The 14,115-nt window shown below is 40.2% G+C and overlaps 4 protein-coding genes across 8 annotated transcripts; 3 read left to right on the forward strand and 1 right to left on the reverse strand.

The window, feature by feature from the left end:
• The first annotated feature begins 348 nt into the window (after positions 1 to 348).
• On the forward strand, positions 349 to 2,250 carry LOC109632944 (cystatin-C-like). Its single transcript, XM_020092510.2, has 3 exons — positions 349 to 715; positions 1,292 to 1,405; positions 1,856 to 2,250. The coding sequence occupies exons 1-3, from the start codon at positions 524 to 526 to the stop codon at positions 1,928 to 1,930; spliced, it is 381 nt and encodes a 126-aa protein (XP_019948069.1). The 5' UTR covers positions 349 to 523; the 3' UTR covers positions 1,931 to 2,250.
• A 151-nt stretch (positions 2,251 to 2,401) lies between these two features.
• On the forward strand, positions 2,402 to 7,040 carry LOC109632931 (glycine-N-acyltransferase-like protein 3). 2 transcript variants are annotated; one of them, XM_020092489.2, is made up of 5 exons: positions 2,402 to 2,860; positions 2,940 to 3,047; positions 3,120 to 3,240; positions 3,896 to 4,028; positions 4,114 to 7,040. In XM_020092489.2, exons 1-5 carry the CDS (start codon positions 2,786 to 2,788, stop codon positions 4,511 to 4,513), a joined length of 837 nt encoding a protein of 278 aa, XP_019948048.2. In that variant the 5' UTR covers positions 2,402 to 2,785; the 3' UTR covers positions 4,514 to 7,040. The 2 variants fall into 2 exon arrangements, with proteins under 2 accessions (XP_019948048.2, XP_069394446.1); XM_069538345.1 differs by having other exon boundaries at positions 2,663 to 2,860; positions 2,940 to 3,240; positions 4,114 to 4,818.
• LOC138404813 (glycine-N-acyltransferase-like protein 3) lies at positions 6,367 to 10,153 on the forward strand. Of its 2 annotated transcripts, none has more exons than XM_069538346.1 (7): positions 6,367 to 6,398; positions 6,537 to 6,645; positions 7,533 to 7,665; positions 7,747 to 7,854; positions 7,927 to 8,047; positions 8,825 to 8,957; positions 9,043 to 10,153. In XM_069538346.1, exons 3-7 carry the CDS (start codon positions 7,591 to 7,593, stop codon positions 9,440 to 9,442), a joined length of 837 nt encoding a protein of 278 aa, XP_069394447.1. In that variant the 5' UTR covers positions 6,367 to 6,398; positions 6,537 to 6,645; positions 7,533 to 7,590; the 3' UTR covers positions 9,443 to 10,153. The 2 variants fall into 2 exon arrangements, with proteins under 2 accessions (XP_069394447.1, XP_069394448.1); XM_069538347.1 differs by having other exon boundaries at positions 8,924 to 8,957.
• Positions 10,154 to 10,768: 615 nt separating this feature from the next.
• Positions 10,769 to 14,108, reverse strand: mgme1 (mitochondrial genome maintenance exonuclease 1). 3 transcript variants are annotated; one of them, XM_069538344.1, is made up of 7 exons: positions 13,895 to 14,108; positions 13,108 to 13,592; positions 12,763 to 13,000; positions 12,544 to 12,676; positions 12,272 to 12,402; positions 11,787 to 11,864; positions 10,769 to 11,662 (listed from the first exon to the last, which is right to left on the reverse strand). In XM_069538344.1, exons 2-6 carry the CDS (start codon positions 13,583 to 13,585, stop codon positions 11,825 to 11,827), a joined length of 1,020 nt encoding a protein of 339 aa, XP_069394445.1. In that variant the 5' UTR covers positions 13,586 to 13,592; positions 13,895 to 14,108; the 3' UTR covers positions 10,769 to 11,662; positions 11,787 to 11,824. The 3 variants fall into 3 exon arrangements, with proteins under 3 accessions (XP_069394445.1, XP_069394444.1, XP_069394443.1); XM_069538343.1 differs by lacking the exon at positions 13,895 to 14,108 and having other exon boundaries at positions 13,108 to 13,772; XM_069538342.1 differs by lacking the exon at positions 13,895 to 14,108 and having other exon boundaries at positions 10,769 to 11,864; positions 13,108 to 13,772.
• Between the last annotated feature and the right edge of the window lie 7 nt (positions 14,109 to 14,115).

Raw genomic sequence — 14,115 nt, forward strand, 5'->3', positions numbered from 1 at the left:
GCAAAAAAAGAATGGACTATAAAAACCAAAACTAAATATATACCATAAAACTAAAATAATAAAATAAAATATACACCTGAAATATAAATTTTAGTAAATATATAACTAAGTAGATAAATATAAAATAGAACATAAGTAATACTGGTAGTTAGTGGTACTGCAAATATTACAAGGAAAACCAGCAGTAAAATCACAGACCATATAAAATAAAACTCGTTTTCTTATGAGAGGTGAATCAATCCATCAGATTATTGTAATTTAACACTTGTGACTCAATGCCTTGTGATTAATTCGTCATCCTTCATGAGACTCCCTCACTGGACCTGCAGTGCAGTGCTTAACCCCGCCCTCCCGCGGGCTGCAGCCGTGCGTATATCAGTGTGTGTTTGCGCTGCAGAGATTCCTGATTGGTTGTTTCTATGCGCCCCTCCCTCCGCCGTGACGTCGCTGTTTATATAACAGGGTGGTTTCAGCCCGACGTTGTTGTTTTCTTCTGCCCCGTGTTCGGATCCACAGAGGCGCCATGAAGATGCTCGTCTTTCCCGTTCTCGCCGCTCTGTTCGCCGTGGGCTTAGGTAATTTGGTGGGGGCGCCGAGGGACATCAATATCAGCGAGGCGCAGGACGCCCTTGACTTCGCCGTCGCCAAACACAACAGTGGAACCAACGACATGTTCCTCAGGCAGGTGGCTGAAGTGGTCAGGGTCCAGAGACAGGTCAGTAACGGCCTAATGTCTGCCAGGCTGTCTGCCCGGCTGTCTGCCCGGTTAAATGACGGTAATCCAGTGTGTGTTTAGGCCTCAGTGCTAGTAGGCCTGTACCCAGACCCACTGGCACACTGAGTGTACGTGTGTTCCTCTATTCAGTTATTCAAATGGCTCCCTGAGGATAATAACTTAAGCCTGGATGTGAACACCATAATCCTGTCACACCCTGTCCTCTCTTTCCCAACTCATTTACTTGTCCAACAAATCTTGTTCTTGTTTTTCATACGTTTCATTTCATACATGTGCAATTCTGTTATACTGTATATTGTTTTATAGTTTATATTTTATTTGTACTTTATTACTTTTCCTTTATCGTATAAACTTGCATCTTGCAAGTTATAACATGTGGACTGCGTGGAGCCGCTTCAGCTCATTCCCTGGCATCGACTGACACAAGCTCATAATAAGTGTTTTGTGTTCGTTTAAGTCCTGAAATGTGCTGTGTGTAAATGCTTCAGTGCTTCATTATCAAGGCTTTTAAAATGATCTGTGTCTCCTTTTATTCTCACCCACGTTTTCCTACAGGTTGTCTCTGGCAACAAGTACATCATCACTGTGAAAATGGCCAAGACCCCCTGCAGAAAGGACCGTGTTGTGAATGAAGTGTGCGAGATCCACAAAGACCCAGCCCTTGCTCAGGTAAAGACCTATTAAGTGCAGCTTTCATTCATTCATAACCGAGAGGCTTTTGACAGGGGTTGGATGTCATACAAAAAACTTTTAACACTTTAACAATAGATTGTGTTTTTCATTAGAGCGCAAATCAACTGGATACTTTTGATCACTGAGCTTTGTTGCTGATGCTATAGAGAGAAGTAGGAACTAGATAAAGTAGAGTGGTGTAAAGGGGTCTGGCTTCAACTTGTATCAACAATACCTTAGCAAAATATAGAAACGTGTCACTCTTCTTATGAATGCACTGTAAAACATAAAGATGTCACACAATAGTTTTTTTAACAAGATGGCTAGCTTTTTCAAATTATTCAACATTTGTTCTAAGGTTAGTAATGGAAGTGCTTTGCACAGTACATATTTTGATTAAGTATTTTAATGTGACTTCTGGGGTGTTTTCTGACCTGTTCCCCACAGCCTTACGAGTGCACATTCAGTGTGTGGAGCCGCCCATGGATACCTGACCTCCAGCTGGTGGGGGAGAAATGCTAGACAGAGAACTGCGAGAGAAACATTCAGCGTTGGCAACGTTTGCAAAAGATAACCTTGATGCAAAAGCAATACTTTGTACTAGACAAATCACAAATGTATTTCCACTTCCCTTTGCTTTTTCAATGTATGTTAGATTGATTAACCTCTGACAGTCTCATTGTGCCGCAATACAGAACAACCTATGCAGTATTACAGAGCAGGTAGTTATGCATAATCTTTAAAGCTGGCAAACAACAAATTATAGTGTGTTGAACCGTTTTGTAGTGGATTGTGGATGTACCCCATTCTGTTCTAATAAAGAAATGATGATTGAAGCTGCACATGAACTCAAATGATTGTGTCCATATTTGAGAATTTCAGACTTTCCTCCGGTAATTACAATCAGGTATTAAAGCATCATTTGTCAATTTTAACTGTTATCTGACTTCATTTTTTTAGTTGTTAATGGACATTCCATACATAGATAATGTTTGAAGGTTTAAATACAGGGAGGAACTGATTTACCACAGATTTTTGTTTAATGTTCTTCTGCTTATTTCATACATTTTCCATCTTTCTATTCAGACTGTAAAAATATAAAGCATTGAGTGATCTTATAAAGGACCAACTACAGAGGAAAACTAGGAATCTCTTCTTCCTTTGATGACATTTTCTGTTCAACAATACAGAAGCTATTTTGTCAGGAGTTGGCTTAGTGACTCAGGTTCCAGCCATACAAGCACAGTTGGCACCAGATATAAAAAGTATGAAGTGGATGATTAACAAGTACTGGACTCTGAAACTTTTTACTGGAACAGATGAGTTGAAACTGACAGGACAGGAGGAACTGTAACAGTGAGGCTCCACCAGTCAAACATGAAGGTCCTGAACAAAGATGAACTAAAGGTTGCTGAAGGAGTTCTGTTCAAACACCTACCAAAAAGTTATAAGGTATTTAAACCTCAACATGTCACCTTTTAATCGCAGTGCACCTGTAAACAACTGAAGTGACTGTTTTTCCTGTTTGAAGGTCTACGGCTTCCTGTATGGTTTTAACAGGAACAAACCAAATACACTGGAGGTGGTTGTTGATTCCTGGCCTGATTTTAAGGTCATCATTTGCCGACCTGATCCCAAGGTGAGTTCATCTCATCGGGTATCTGTTGGGTATGTTGCCACATGGTTGTTTGATTTAGTGTTTATTTTCCAGGACAAGCTTGCACAGCAGCTCTGGAAAAAGGTGTCATACTACAGCATGGATGCACAAGTTTTACAGGAAATGTTTACAGAAGAGGATGTACTTGACTGGAGTACAGATTTCACAGTTGGAGGTGAGTTCAGAGCACTGCAGAGAGCAAGTACTTTCTTGTTCAGTCATGATAGTACTTACAACTGGACAAACCAGGTTCATAGCTCCATATATATATATAAGTACTTTATGAAAAATGATCCATTATTATCATATAAAAAAATCATAAATAGACATTATTGAATTAATAATAATAATCTATACAATGTAACATAGAGCTAAAAGTACACAGTTCATAAATAGATCTCCAAGTAATGCTTGTCAGAGGTATCCAGACACAGAAGAAGTTAAAGGAGACAAAAGAAAAGTGATTTTCTCCACACAACATATTCATTTACTTGAAAAGATCAAATCAGGCCTGAAGCAAACTATTCCAGTTTCTAATTAACATTTGCTATTTTATTCTCTCTTTATTAAATGTCCATTGTAATTTTCACCTATGAATTCACAGCTGGGCTCTCCTGTGTTGACTATTTCCTCTGTTTCGGCCAAAAAGACACTTTGCTTTTATTAATAGTAATCCAACCAGATCATTTACTAGTCAGAGATTATTTGTGCACAGTTTTCTTATTAGATTCGTATTAGTTTTCTTAGAGTTAGTGATGTAAATACTTACTCCACCACTTGTTAAGACAAATAGCTCCATTGTAAAGATATAAATCATTGTTTTCCTAAAGGACTCGACAAATCCAATGAGCCCACTCTCAAAGAAGTGTCTTCTATCAGACAAGTTTCCATCACAACCTTTACATCGGTGCATCTTCTGTTTTTGGCAGACAGCAGCCATCTCCTCACACCAACATTTGGCAGGTATACGCTCAGATCATTAAAAGCACTTTATCTTATGTTTCTCTCCTCTCAGATCTGAGTTTATTGTATTATTTCTTTCCGACAGTGAGCTTGAATCAAGGATCTCATCTCTTAACCTTTCCCACGTTGACTTGGTGAATAAAACCTGGAAGTTTGGAGGAAACGAACAAGGTTATAACATTATTAAACACTTAATTTGCAACTTCCCAACATGCTGCATCACGGACAGACAGGGTGAGCCGGTGTCCTGGATCCTAGTGTATGATTACGGAGCCTTGGGCCTGTTGTACACTCTGCCAGAGCATAGGGGGAAAGGATATGCCAAAGTCCTGGTCAGCACCATGGCCAAGAGATTCAACGATGAGGGCCACCCAGTCTTCTGCTTCATAGAGGAGGAGAACATGGTCTCCTACAGGCTCTTTAAAAACCTGGGCTTTACTGAAGATCCTTCATACAGGGCGAAGTGGTTTAACGTCAGGGTTTGATTTCACATGCTTGGAATGTGAAGCTGATACTGTCATAGAAAGTTGGATCTGTATGAAAAAAACATGAATGGAATGTAACCTTAAAATCTGTCGATGCTGTTGCACATTGTAATTTTAAAGATTTTTGAAATAATTGTAATCTTTTTGATCTTCAAATTTATGTTACATTTTTCTGTTTCTCCAAAGCTATGCATCCAGATGTGGATCTTAATAATAATAATAATAATAATGAGGGACATGCTGTTAATAATACTATTTCCTTTTTATAGCAGATGAGTCAAATAAAAGTCATCCATCCATCCATCCATCCATCCATCCGATCTCTTCTCATTAGATATTTCCCCAAAAAGTTGGTGCATCAGTCCAGATGTGTATTACTATTTTTAAACTACCAGCAGTTTGAGCTGTATCATAGTTGGTGTGTAAAGAGCAGTGCAGGAGTAATAGTATAATGACCATAACACGTGATTCTTTGGTAAACACGACACGATTCTTTTGGTCACACCATGTGCAGAGGAGTGGAAGATAAATGTAGCCTATTAGCAGATAACACGTGATCCTGTGGAATGTTCAGAGAAAAGAAAAATAGCCAATAGATAAGAAACAATTGGAACACAAATCACCCTGTCTGAACTGAGCATTGTGACAAAGAGGGAAATGCGTTTAAAATGTTAAGACTTGTTCGATACCCCCTCACAGTTGTCATGAAGGAAGAACTTAATGGTTGAGACTAACCCCGTCTTGTGAACCAGGCTGTAAACACGTTTCATTCTGCTCTAAAGTCGGGCTTTTTAACATGGGAGTCGATGGGAATTGACTCCTTCTTGGAGCCAGCCTCAAGTGGCCACCCAGTGAACTGCAGCTTTTTGCACTTCCGTATTGGCCTCATCGCTCAGCCCGAGTCGTGGCAGCTCGGTCCGCACGGACGCAGTCTGCTCGGTATGAACGCCTCACCGCACTTGTGCAACATCTTCCTCTCACTCAGCCTTAAACTGATGGTCCGTTTTGTATGACAGGATCCGTGGGCCAGGTATGCTCAGCCAGTCAATGACGTCAGAAACTGCTGTTTTGCCTCCCGTGTATATTTTGCTTCGTCCGATTGTTTCACTTCACTGCTCTCGCTCAGCTGATCGTCGCCTCGCTGCCTTCGTCTCTCTGAATGTGACACTTTGTTTTCCACGGCTCGGCTCGGCTCGGCTCGGCTCGGCTCGGCTCGGCTCGGCTCGGCTCGGCTCGGCTCGGCTCACTGCAGGCCGTGGCTGCTTCGCCTTCACAGCGGACACCTGGACATATCTGCACAGCTGGCTAAGCTTTGAGTCCCTTTTAGCTTGGGTTACATGTTTGAGTGGACCGTGGGGTTATTTTCCTCCTTCTGACCGGTTGTTTCTTATTCTTTAAATAGTTTGTTCTGTGTATTTAGCTTTTGATCCGTTTATTTCATTAGATTAATATGAACTCATTTTCGTTTGAGATTCCTTTTTGTGTGTTTTCTTTGAATTTGTTGTATTATGGTTATTAAGTTATCAAACCTCGTTTAGCTGTGACAAGTGTCTGCCCCATTGCCACGGCTGATTCTGGTTATCTTCTTTTCAGAGTCATTGGGCCTTAGTTTAATTATTTTCTAACCCGGTGGCTGTCAACCCCATAGGTCTTTGGTATATTGTGTTTATTTGTAAATTGTTTTTTCCCTCCGGTTTGATTTTCTTCACAACGTACCTGTGCAAGTGGTCTTCACGTGTGACTGGGGTGTTTTTTCTTGTTTTGGTTTTTTGTGATCCCTCATCCCTGGTCGACCCATCCCCCCATTGGTAAGCCTCAGCTCCTGATCGGGGAGTAGCTGAAAGACGCAGAGACCCAGCTAAGACATCTACCGCGATCACTACTGGTTTGTAAAGTCAGATTGGAACTCATTGATTCATGTCAGTCTCATATAAATGTATCTTCTATCCTCATCTGCTCAGCAACAATAACTGGACGTATTGTATTATCTGGATTATGATGAAGCTGTTGTGGTGTTTTCAAGGTGTATGGTAATTTGGTCCAAATCAACAGAGTTCACTCAGACCCTGTCCAGGTGTTAGTGGACACATGGCCACACTTCACTGATTGTCTGCAGACCACTACATGTGCAGGTAACACACACACACACACACACAGACACACATACACACACACACACACTCCAGATGCTGGAGAATAAATGCTAGAGAGAGAACTGCAAGAGAAACATTCAGCGTTGGCAACGTTTGCAAAAAATAACCTTGATGCAAAAGCAATACTTTGTACTAGACAAATCACAAATGTATTTCCACTTTCCTTTGCTTTTTCAATGTATGTTAGATTGATTAACCTCTGACAGTCTCATTGTGCCGCAATACAGAACAACCTATGCAGTATTACAGAGCAGGTAGTTATGCATAATCTTTAAAGCTGGCAAACAACAAATTATAGTGTGTTGAACTGTTTTGTAGTGGATTGTGGATGTACCCCATTCTGTTCTAATAAAGAAATGATGATTGAAGCTGCACATGAACTCAAATGATTGTGTCCATATTTGAGAATTTCAGACTTTCTTCCGGTAATTACAATCAGGTATTAAAGCATCATTTGTCAATTTTAACTGTTATCTGACTTCATTTTTTTAGTTGTTAATGGACATTCCATACATAGATAATGTTTGAAGGTTTAAATACAGGGAGGAACTGATTTACCACAGATTTATGTTTAATGTTCTTCTGCTTATTTCATACATTTTCCATCTTTCTATTCAGTCTGTAAAAATATAAAGCATTGAGTGATCTTATAAAGGACCAACTACAGAGGAAAACTAGGAATCTCTTCTTCCTTTGATGACATTTTCTGTTCAACAATACAGAAGCTATTTTGTCAGGAGATGGCTTAGTGACTCAGGTTCCAGCCATACAAGCACAGTTGGCACCAGATATAAAAAGTATGAAGCAGATGACCGACTGTAAATGATTTAACAAGTACTGGACTCTGAAACTTTTTACTGGAACAGATGAGTTGAAACTGACAGGACAGGAGGAACTGTAACAGTGAGGCTCCACCAGTCAAACATGAAGGTCCTGAACAAAGATGAACTAAAGGTTGCTGAAGGAGTTCTGTTCAAACACCTACCAAAAAGTTATAAGGTATTTAAACCTCAACGTGTCACCTTTTAATCGCAGTGCACCTGTAAACAACTGAAGTGACTGTGTTTTTCCTGTTTGAAGGTCTACGGCTTCCTGTATGGTTTTAACAGGAACAAACCAAATACACTGGAGGTGGTTGTTGATTCCTGGCCTGATTTTAAGGTCATCATTTGCCGACCTGATCCCAAGGTGAGTTCATCTCATCGGGTATCTGTTGGGTATGTTGCCACATGGTTGTTTGATTTAGTGTTTATTTTCCAGGACAAGCTTGCACAGCAGCTCTGGAAAAAGGTGTCATACTACAGCATGGATGCACAAGTTTTACAGGAAATGTTTACAGAAGAGGATGTACTTGACTGGAGTACAGATTTCACAGTTGGAGGTGAGTTCAGAGCACTGCAGAGAGCAAGTACTTTCTTGTTCAGTCATGATAGTACTTACAACTGGACAAACCAGGTTCATAGCTCCACATTATTGTAGCCTAATGATTTCTGTTTCATGCCACTTTATATTCCCAGTCTATACAGTTCCAAGGTCCTTTTTACATCACTAGTCATTGTAGTTATTTATATATATATATATATATATATATATATATATATATATGTACTTTATGAAAAATTATCCATTATTATCATAGAAAAAAATCATAATTAGACATTATTGAATTAATAATAATAATCTATACAATGTAACATAGAGCTAAAAGTACACAATTCATAAATAGATCTCCAAGTAATGCTTGTCAGAGGTATCCAGACAGAAGAATTTAAAGGAGACAAAAGAAAAGTGATCTTCTCCACACAACATATTCATTTACTTGAAAAGATCAAATCAGGCCTGAAGCAAACTATTCCAGTTTCTAATTAACATTTGCTATTTTATTCTCTCTTTATTAAATGTCCATTGTAATTTTCACCTATGAATTCACAGCTGGGCTCTCCTGTGTTGACTATTTCCTCTGTTTCGGCCAAAAAGACACTTTGCTTTTATTAATAGTAATCCAACCAGATCATTTACTAGTCAGAGATTATTTGTGCACAGTTTTCTTATTAGATTCGTATTAGTTTTCTTAGAGTTAGTGATGTAAATACTTACTCCACCACTTGTTAAGACAAATAGCTCCATTGTAAAGATATAAATCATTGTTTTCCTAAAGGACTCGACAAATCCAATGAGCCCACTCTCAAAGAAGTGTCTTCTATCAGACAAGTTTCCATCACAACCTTTACATCGGTGCATCTTCTGTTTTTGGCAGACAGCAGCCATCTCCTCACACCAACAGTTGGCAGGTATACGCTCAGATCATTAAAAGCACTTTATCTTATGTTTCTCTCCTCTCAGATCTGAGTTTATTGTATTATTTCTTTCCGACAGTGAGCTTGAATCAAGGATCTCATCTCTTAACCTTTCCCACGTTGACTTGGTGAATAAAACCTGGAAGTTTGGAGGAAACGAACAAGGTTATAACATTATTAAACACTTAATTTGCAACTTCCCGACATGCTGCATCACGGACAGACAGGGTGAGCCGGTGTCCTGGATCCTAGTGTATGATTACGGAGCTTTGGGCCTGTTGTACACTCTGCCAGAGCATAGGGGGAAAGGATATGCCAAAGTCCTGGTCAGCACCATGGCCAAGAGATTCAACGATGAGGGCCACCCAGTCTTCTGCTTCATAGAGGAGGAGAACATGGTCTCCTACAGGCTCTTTAAAAACCTGGGCTTTACTGAAGATCCTTCATACAGGGCGAAGTGGTTTAACGTCAGGGTTTGATTTCACATGTTTGGAATGTGAAGCTGATACTGTCATAGAAAGTTGGATCTGTATGAAAAAAACATGAATGGAATGTAACCTTAAAATCTGTCGATGCTGTTGCACATTGTAATTTTAAAGATTTTTGAAATAATTGTAATCTTTTTGATCTTCAAATTTATGTTACATTTTTCTGTTTCTCCAAAGCTATGCATCCAGATGTGGATTTTAATAATAATAATAATAATAATGAGGGACATGCTGTTAATAATACTATTTCCTTTTTATAGCAGATGAGTCAAATAAAAGTCATCCATCCATCCATCCATCCATCCGATCTCTTCTCATTAGATATTTCCCCAAAAGGTTGGTGCATCAGTCCAGATGTGTATAACTATTTTTAAACTACCAGCAGTTTGAGCTGTATCATAGTTGGTGTGTAAAGAGCAGTGCAGGAGTAATAGTATAATGACCATAACACGTGATTCTTTGGTAAACACGACGCGATTCTTTTGGTCACACCATGTGCAGAGGAGTGGAAGATAAATGTAGCCTATTAGCAGATAACACGTGATCCTGTGGAATGTTCAGAGAAAAGAAAAATAGCCAATAGATATGAAACAATTGGAACACAAATCACCCTGTCTGAACTGAGCATTGTGACAAAGAGGGAAATGCGTTTAAAATATTGACACTTGATATGTGATAAACTACAATAAACCAGATTTTACGTTTTGTTTTCTCTTTTCAAATTAGCGCTCGATGTTCGTGTCGAAAGTGCGAATCGATAATCAACCACTGCGCCTGACTGTTGCTCCAGCACAGCTGATCTCACAACCATAAACATAGAAACTCCTTTACTGCAGGTCACATGTTTTTACAGATCAGAGAACATCACCAACATGGAGCTGACCGGGGAGCAGCTGAAAGACGCAGAGACCTCATCTGCTAGGTAACAATAACTGAACGTGCTGTATTATCTGGATTGTGATGATGCTGTTGTTGTGGTGTTTTCAAGGTGTATTGTAATTTGGTCCAAATCAACAGAGTCCGCTCAGACCCTGTCCAGGTGTTAGTGGATACATGGCCACACTTCACTGATTGTCTGCAGACCACTACATGTGCAGGTAACACACACACACATACGGATCACAATTATTATGTTGTCATCTACCTTAACAACCCCCAAAACGTCCATCTATAATAATAGTAACAAAAATGATAATAATACAAAATGTATAATGCTCAAAGAAACTTTACATCACTTAAAAATTTATTCTGTCATTTTTTTAGCCGGTGATCTTTACAGCCTTATGTAGTGACAGAAATACTATCATGACATTATAATGCACTGATCTTTGCATTTTTATTGAATTTTCCACTAAATGACAAAACATATCAATAAGAAATAAGTTCCATAACCCAGACACCTGATTTCTGTTACATTGCTGACGTTAAGGTACAATTGTAGCTGTGTTTTAAACTTTGCTTCTCCTTCCTTACTGTCAAAGTCCTCCCATTGTTGGTGGCATATCATTTAATGATCTGAGAAAGATATGATACCATTTTCTGTCATATTCCGACACTTCAAAAGGTTATGAGTTCAAAGATCAGTAGCTCAGTACCATTATTGGGTTTAAATAAGGTGGGCCTGTAAAAGCAAAGCTCAGAAGAGAAACGGACATCACATCAATGTTTTGATCTTTCTGTCTTCTAAATATTCATTCAACATTTGCATAATTAAAGTTTCAAATCAAGGTGGAAATAATTTCTAACAGTGGAAATTATTTTACCAAAAATAAACTTATTTTCTTCTGTCCAAGCTATCAGCCTGCAGCACATGGACATATTCAATGCAGTGGCATCAGAAAAACGTGTGTCCAGCAAAAAACTGGGTGTGTCACATGATATTAGAAGATGTATCCAGGCTTCCCTCTATAGAAAGGTAGAGCCTATCCAAGCAATTACATCTTAATTCTGTAGACAGGTCATTATCATCACAGGTTGTCAATAATTCTGCTCTCTGTTATGTTCAGCTCAGGAGTCTCCCTCGGCTCTCTGGATGAATCCCATGTTGGCCTGGTGGGTCAGACATGGAAGTTCGCAAATGATGACGAGGCTGTGAGGATGATCCGCAACATGATCCCAAACTTCCCCTCCTGCTGCGTGCTGGATGCAGAACGAAGGCCTGTGTCCTGGATCCTGATGTATGTTTCGTGTGCCATGGGGATGCTGTACACTCTGCCAGAGCACAGAGGCAAAGATGAGCTGAAAATGCAGGTCAATAAGTCGGGTAGAAGCTGATGGTTTTTGTCCTCCTACAGCATTGAAAGAGGTTCAGTTGCCTTAAACTGAAATAACCTGCCTCATGGAAATGCACCAGCAGATCTCCTTTCAAACACCTCAACTCTTTTCTGAAACAGCTGTAGACGTATCACCGGATCTGGAATGAAAAGAAGAAATCATAATGTCAATAATATGCCTCGTTATTACACTATATTTGTGTTGGAAAATTTTATACATTCATGTTCATTCATGAAGATTTTTTTAACTTAAATAATTTGGTTTACAAAAGGTTGAATATAATGAGAAAATACCCATAATAAGTAAATACTGTACCTCCAAACAAATTACTAGTTAACATATCATCTGATTTGATTTCCCTCTTTATTCACCAATTGATTAGTTATTTCTTTATTTTCACTAAGTTTATGAAGGCAAACGCTATCGGTGAGATCACATTAATAACTATATAATGATAATGTATCAATGCATTTATTTTAGACTAAAAATCCATTATGCATTAAAAACCTGAAATTATTTTGAATGGAATGAATCTGACGGCTTCACCTCTGTTCTGTGAACTTTTCAAGTCGCAGCAACCAGGTCCTCCAGTACTGCAGCATCAGCTCTGAGCTGAGCTGGTGAGCGTGGGCAGGCGAGCCGTCCTTGTAAGCCACTACAATGAGTCCATGATCAACCTGCAGGGAGAAGAGATCAGTGGTGTGTGAAGTTTTGAACGTGTGTAACACTGTGGCAACTTCAATCTGACTTCAACTGAGAGACACATAATCTGGACTATAACCAGAGAAAGAAACATTATCACAGCATTTATAAAACACCTGGTATTTGTAGTTTCCATCATTGTTCAAAGCCCCAGCATATGCTGCCACTTGAATAGGGTTGTCGTATGTGTTGCTCAGGAATGGCTTGGGCTTCTCTGAAGTCTTCCAGTCAATAACACATAGAACACCTCTGCAAATAAAAAAGGCTGAGTGTGAAACAGTGCAAAGGGTGGAAAGAGTGCACCGTACTTGCGTCTGTAAATTGACCATGAGTACCTGTAGCGGGCAACACAATCCACAATTCCCAGGTAGTCCAAGGTGTCGTGGTTTACGGTGCTTTCAATCGCTCTCACTGCACTGACGTCTTCCAGTATGTGAGAGACGCTCTCCACGTATCCCTGAACCTCAGCGGGATGCTCTGCTGTCTCCACAGGAGGTTTGTTCTTCTGTGTTGCGCCTGACGCCAGGATGTCATCCAAAGTGGAATGGAAAAGCTTGCCTTGTCTGAATAAATCTGATTGAAAACAAATTTAGGATTGCATGAGAATCTCACTTCTGAGAACCAATATCACAAATAACGATTTGGATTCGACACACACGCTGTATGTTAAGCATACTCACTCTGAGAGTACTCTTTGAAGCCATCGTCTCCAAGCTCTTCGATCATCCTCCTCTTCCACCTCTCCAGGTAGAATCTCTGCTCTGGGGAGAGGGTCTGCTGAAGGATGCGGGTCACACTCGGTGCTGAGGACCCTCCTTGGCCCCTCTTCAACAGAATCCGAGCAGGAAGTCCTGACTCTGGCTCCTCTGTCTCTAGAGTCTTCTCAGATAGGATGAATGGATGAAGGGTCTTAGGTTCCCTCATCTCTGGTTTAGATGAGGGCGTTTGAGCTTTGACAACAGGTCCGTAGATGTGGTCGTCTTCCGCCTGGAGGGTCTCTGGGGTTTGGGAACTGACCCTGGAGGACATGACGGACTTCACCAGAGAGGAGTAGCGCTCACTGACCGCTAAACTGTAGGAGCTGCGTCTTTTAGGAGAGTTTAGGCAGCGACACGCTGAGAAGGTCCTTACAGGGAGGCAGGAGCACTGGATGAGCATGATGCCTCTGACACACACCACGCGTTTCACAATGAACATCCTGGCAACTTCCACACAAACAACCTAGAACAATAACTTATTGTCTACTTAGAGGCATTCAACTACACAAAACCACGGTGTTCTCGAGGCTTTACGGTATATTTTACGGTCACGTACTTGCCCCAACATGTTCCAAAGTTACCGCTCCGCTCATACACAACTGTTTCCACACGACGCGGCTTTGCAGTTGCACAAACGTCCGCGTATGGGAATTGAAGTTCCGATTGTGTTTTTCATGGATGCTTTTGTGATAATAAAAAACTACGTTACCCGTAAGGCACGGTGCATCATCGATATTCATCCGTGTAGCCATCTGCTCGGCAGCGGTACCAATGCTTCACTCCCTTTTTTTGTTCCGCTCCATGTTTTCACTTACGACAAACAACAGGTTACACTGATGTTTAAAAAAGAGCGCATCAGAAACCAAATGCGATGAAAACTCGTGCACAAATTCAACATGTCCGATTGGGTTAAACACCAATCGTAGCTTC

This window comes from Paralichthys olivaceus, chromosome 14 (assembly GCF_024713975.1).
Source record: "Paralichthys olivaceus isolate ysfri-2021 chromosome 14, ASM2471397v2, whole genome shotgun sequence".
Classification (NCBI taxonomy): Eukaryota; Metazoa; Chordata; class Actinopteri; order Pleuronectiformes; family Paralichthyidae; genus Paralichthys; species Paralichthys olivaceus.

Bases quoted from the DNA above. Each gene is read 5' to 3' on its own strand.
- LOC109632944 (XM_020092510.2), top strand. From the start codon at position 524: ATGAAGATGCTCGTCTTTCCCGTTCTCGCCGCTCTGTTCGCCGTGGGC. The intron at 716-1,291 runs GTCAGTAACGGC...GTTTTCCTACAG, and splicing joins TGGTCAGGGTCCAGAGACAG to GTTGTCTCTGGCAACAAGTA. The intron at 1,406-1,855 runs GTAAAGACCTAT...TGTTCCCCACAG, and splicing joins AAGACCCAGCCCTTGCTCAG to CCTTACGAGTGCACATTCAG.
- LOC109632931 (XM_069538345.1), top strand. From the start codon at position 2,786: ATGAAGGTCCTGAACAAAGATGAACTAAAGGTTGCTGAAGGAGTTCTG. The intron at 2,861-2,939 runs GTATTTAAACCT...TCCTGTTTGAAG, and splicing joins ACCTACCAAAAAGTTATAAG to GTCTACGGCTTCCTGTATGG. The intron at 4,029-4,113 runs GTATACGCTCAG...TCTTTCCGACAG, and splicing joins CTCACACCAACATTTGGCAG to TGAGCTTGAATCAAGGATCT.
- LOC138404813 (XM_069538346.1), top strand. From the start codon at position 7,591: ATGAAGGTCCTGAACAAAGATGAACTAAAGGTTGCTGAAGGAGTTCTG. The intron at 7,666-7,746 runs GTATTTAAACCT...TCCTGTTTGAAG, and splicing joins ACCTACCAAAAAGTTATAAG to GTCTACGGCTTCCTGTATGG. The intron at 7,855-7,926 runs GTGAGTTCATCT...TTTATTTTCCAG, and splicing joins TTTGCCGACCTGATCCCAAG to GACAAGCTTGCACAGCAGCT.
- mgme1 (XM_069538343.1), bottom strand. From the start codon at position 13,624: ATGTTCATTGTGAAACGCGTGGTGTGTGTCAGAGGCATCATGCTCATC. The intron at 13,001-13,107 runs GTGAGTATGCTT...GTTTTCAATCAG, and splicing joins CTTCAAAGAGTACTCTCAGA to ATTTATTCAGACAAGGCAAG. The intron at 11,865-12,271 runs GTGAAGCCGTCA...TTTTCATTCCAG, and splicing joins GAAAAGTTCACAGAACAGAG to ATCCGGTGATACGTCTACAG.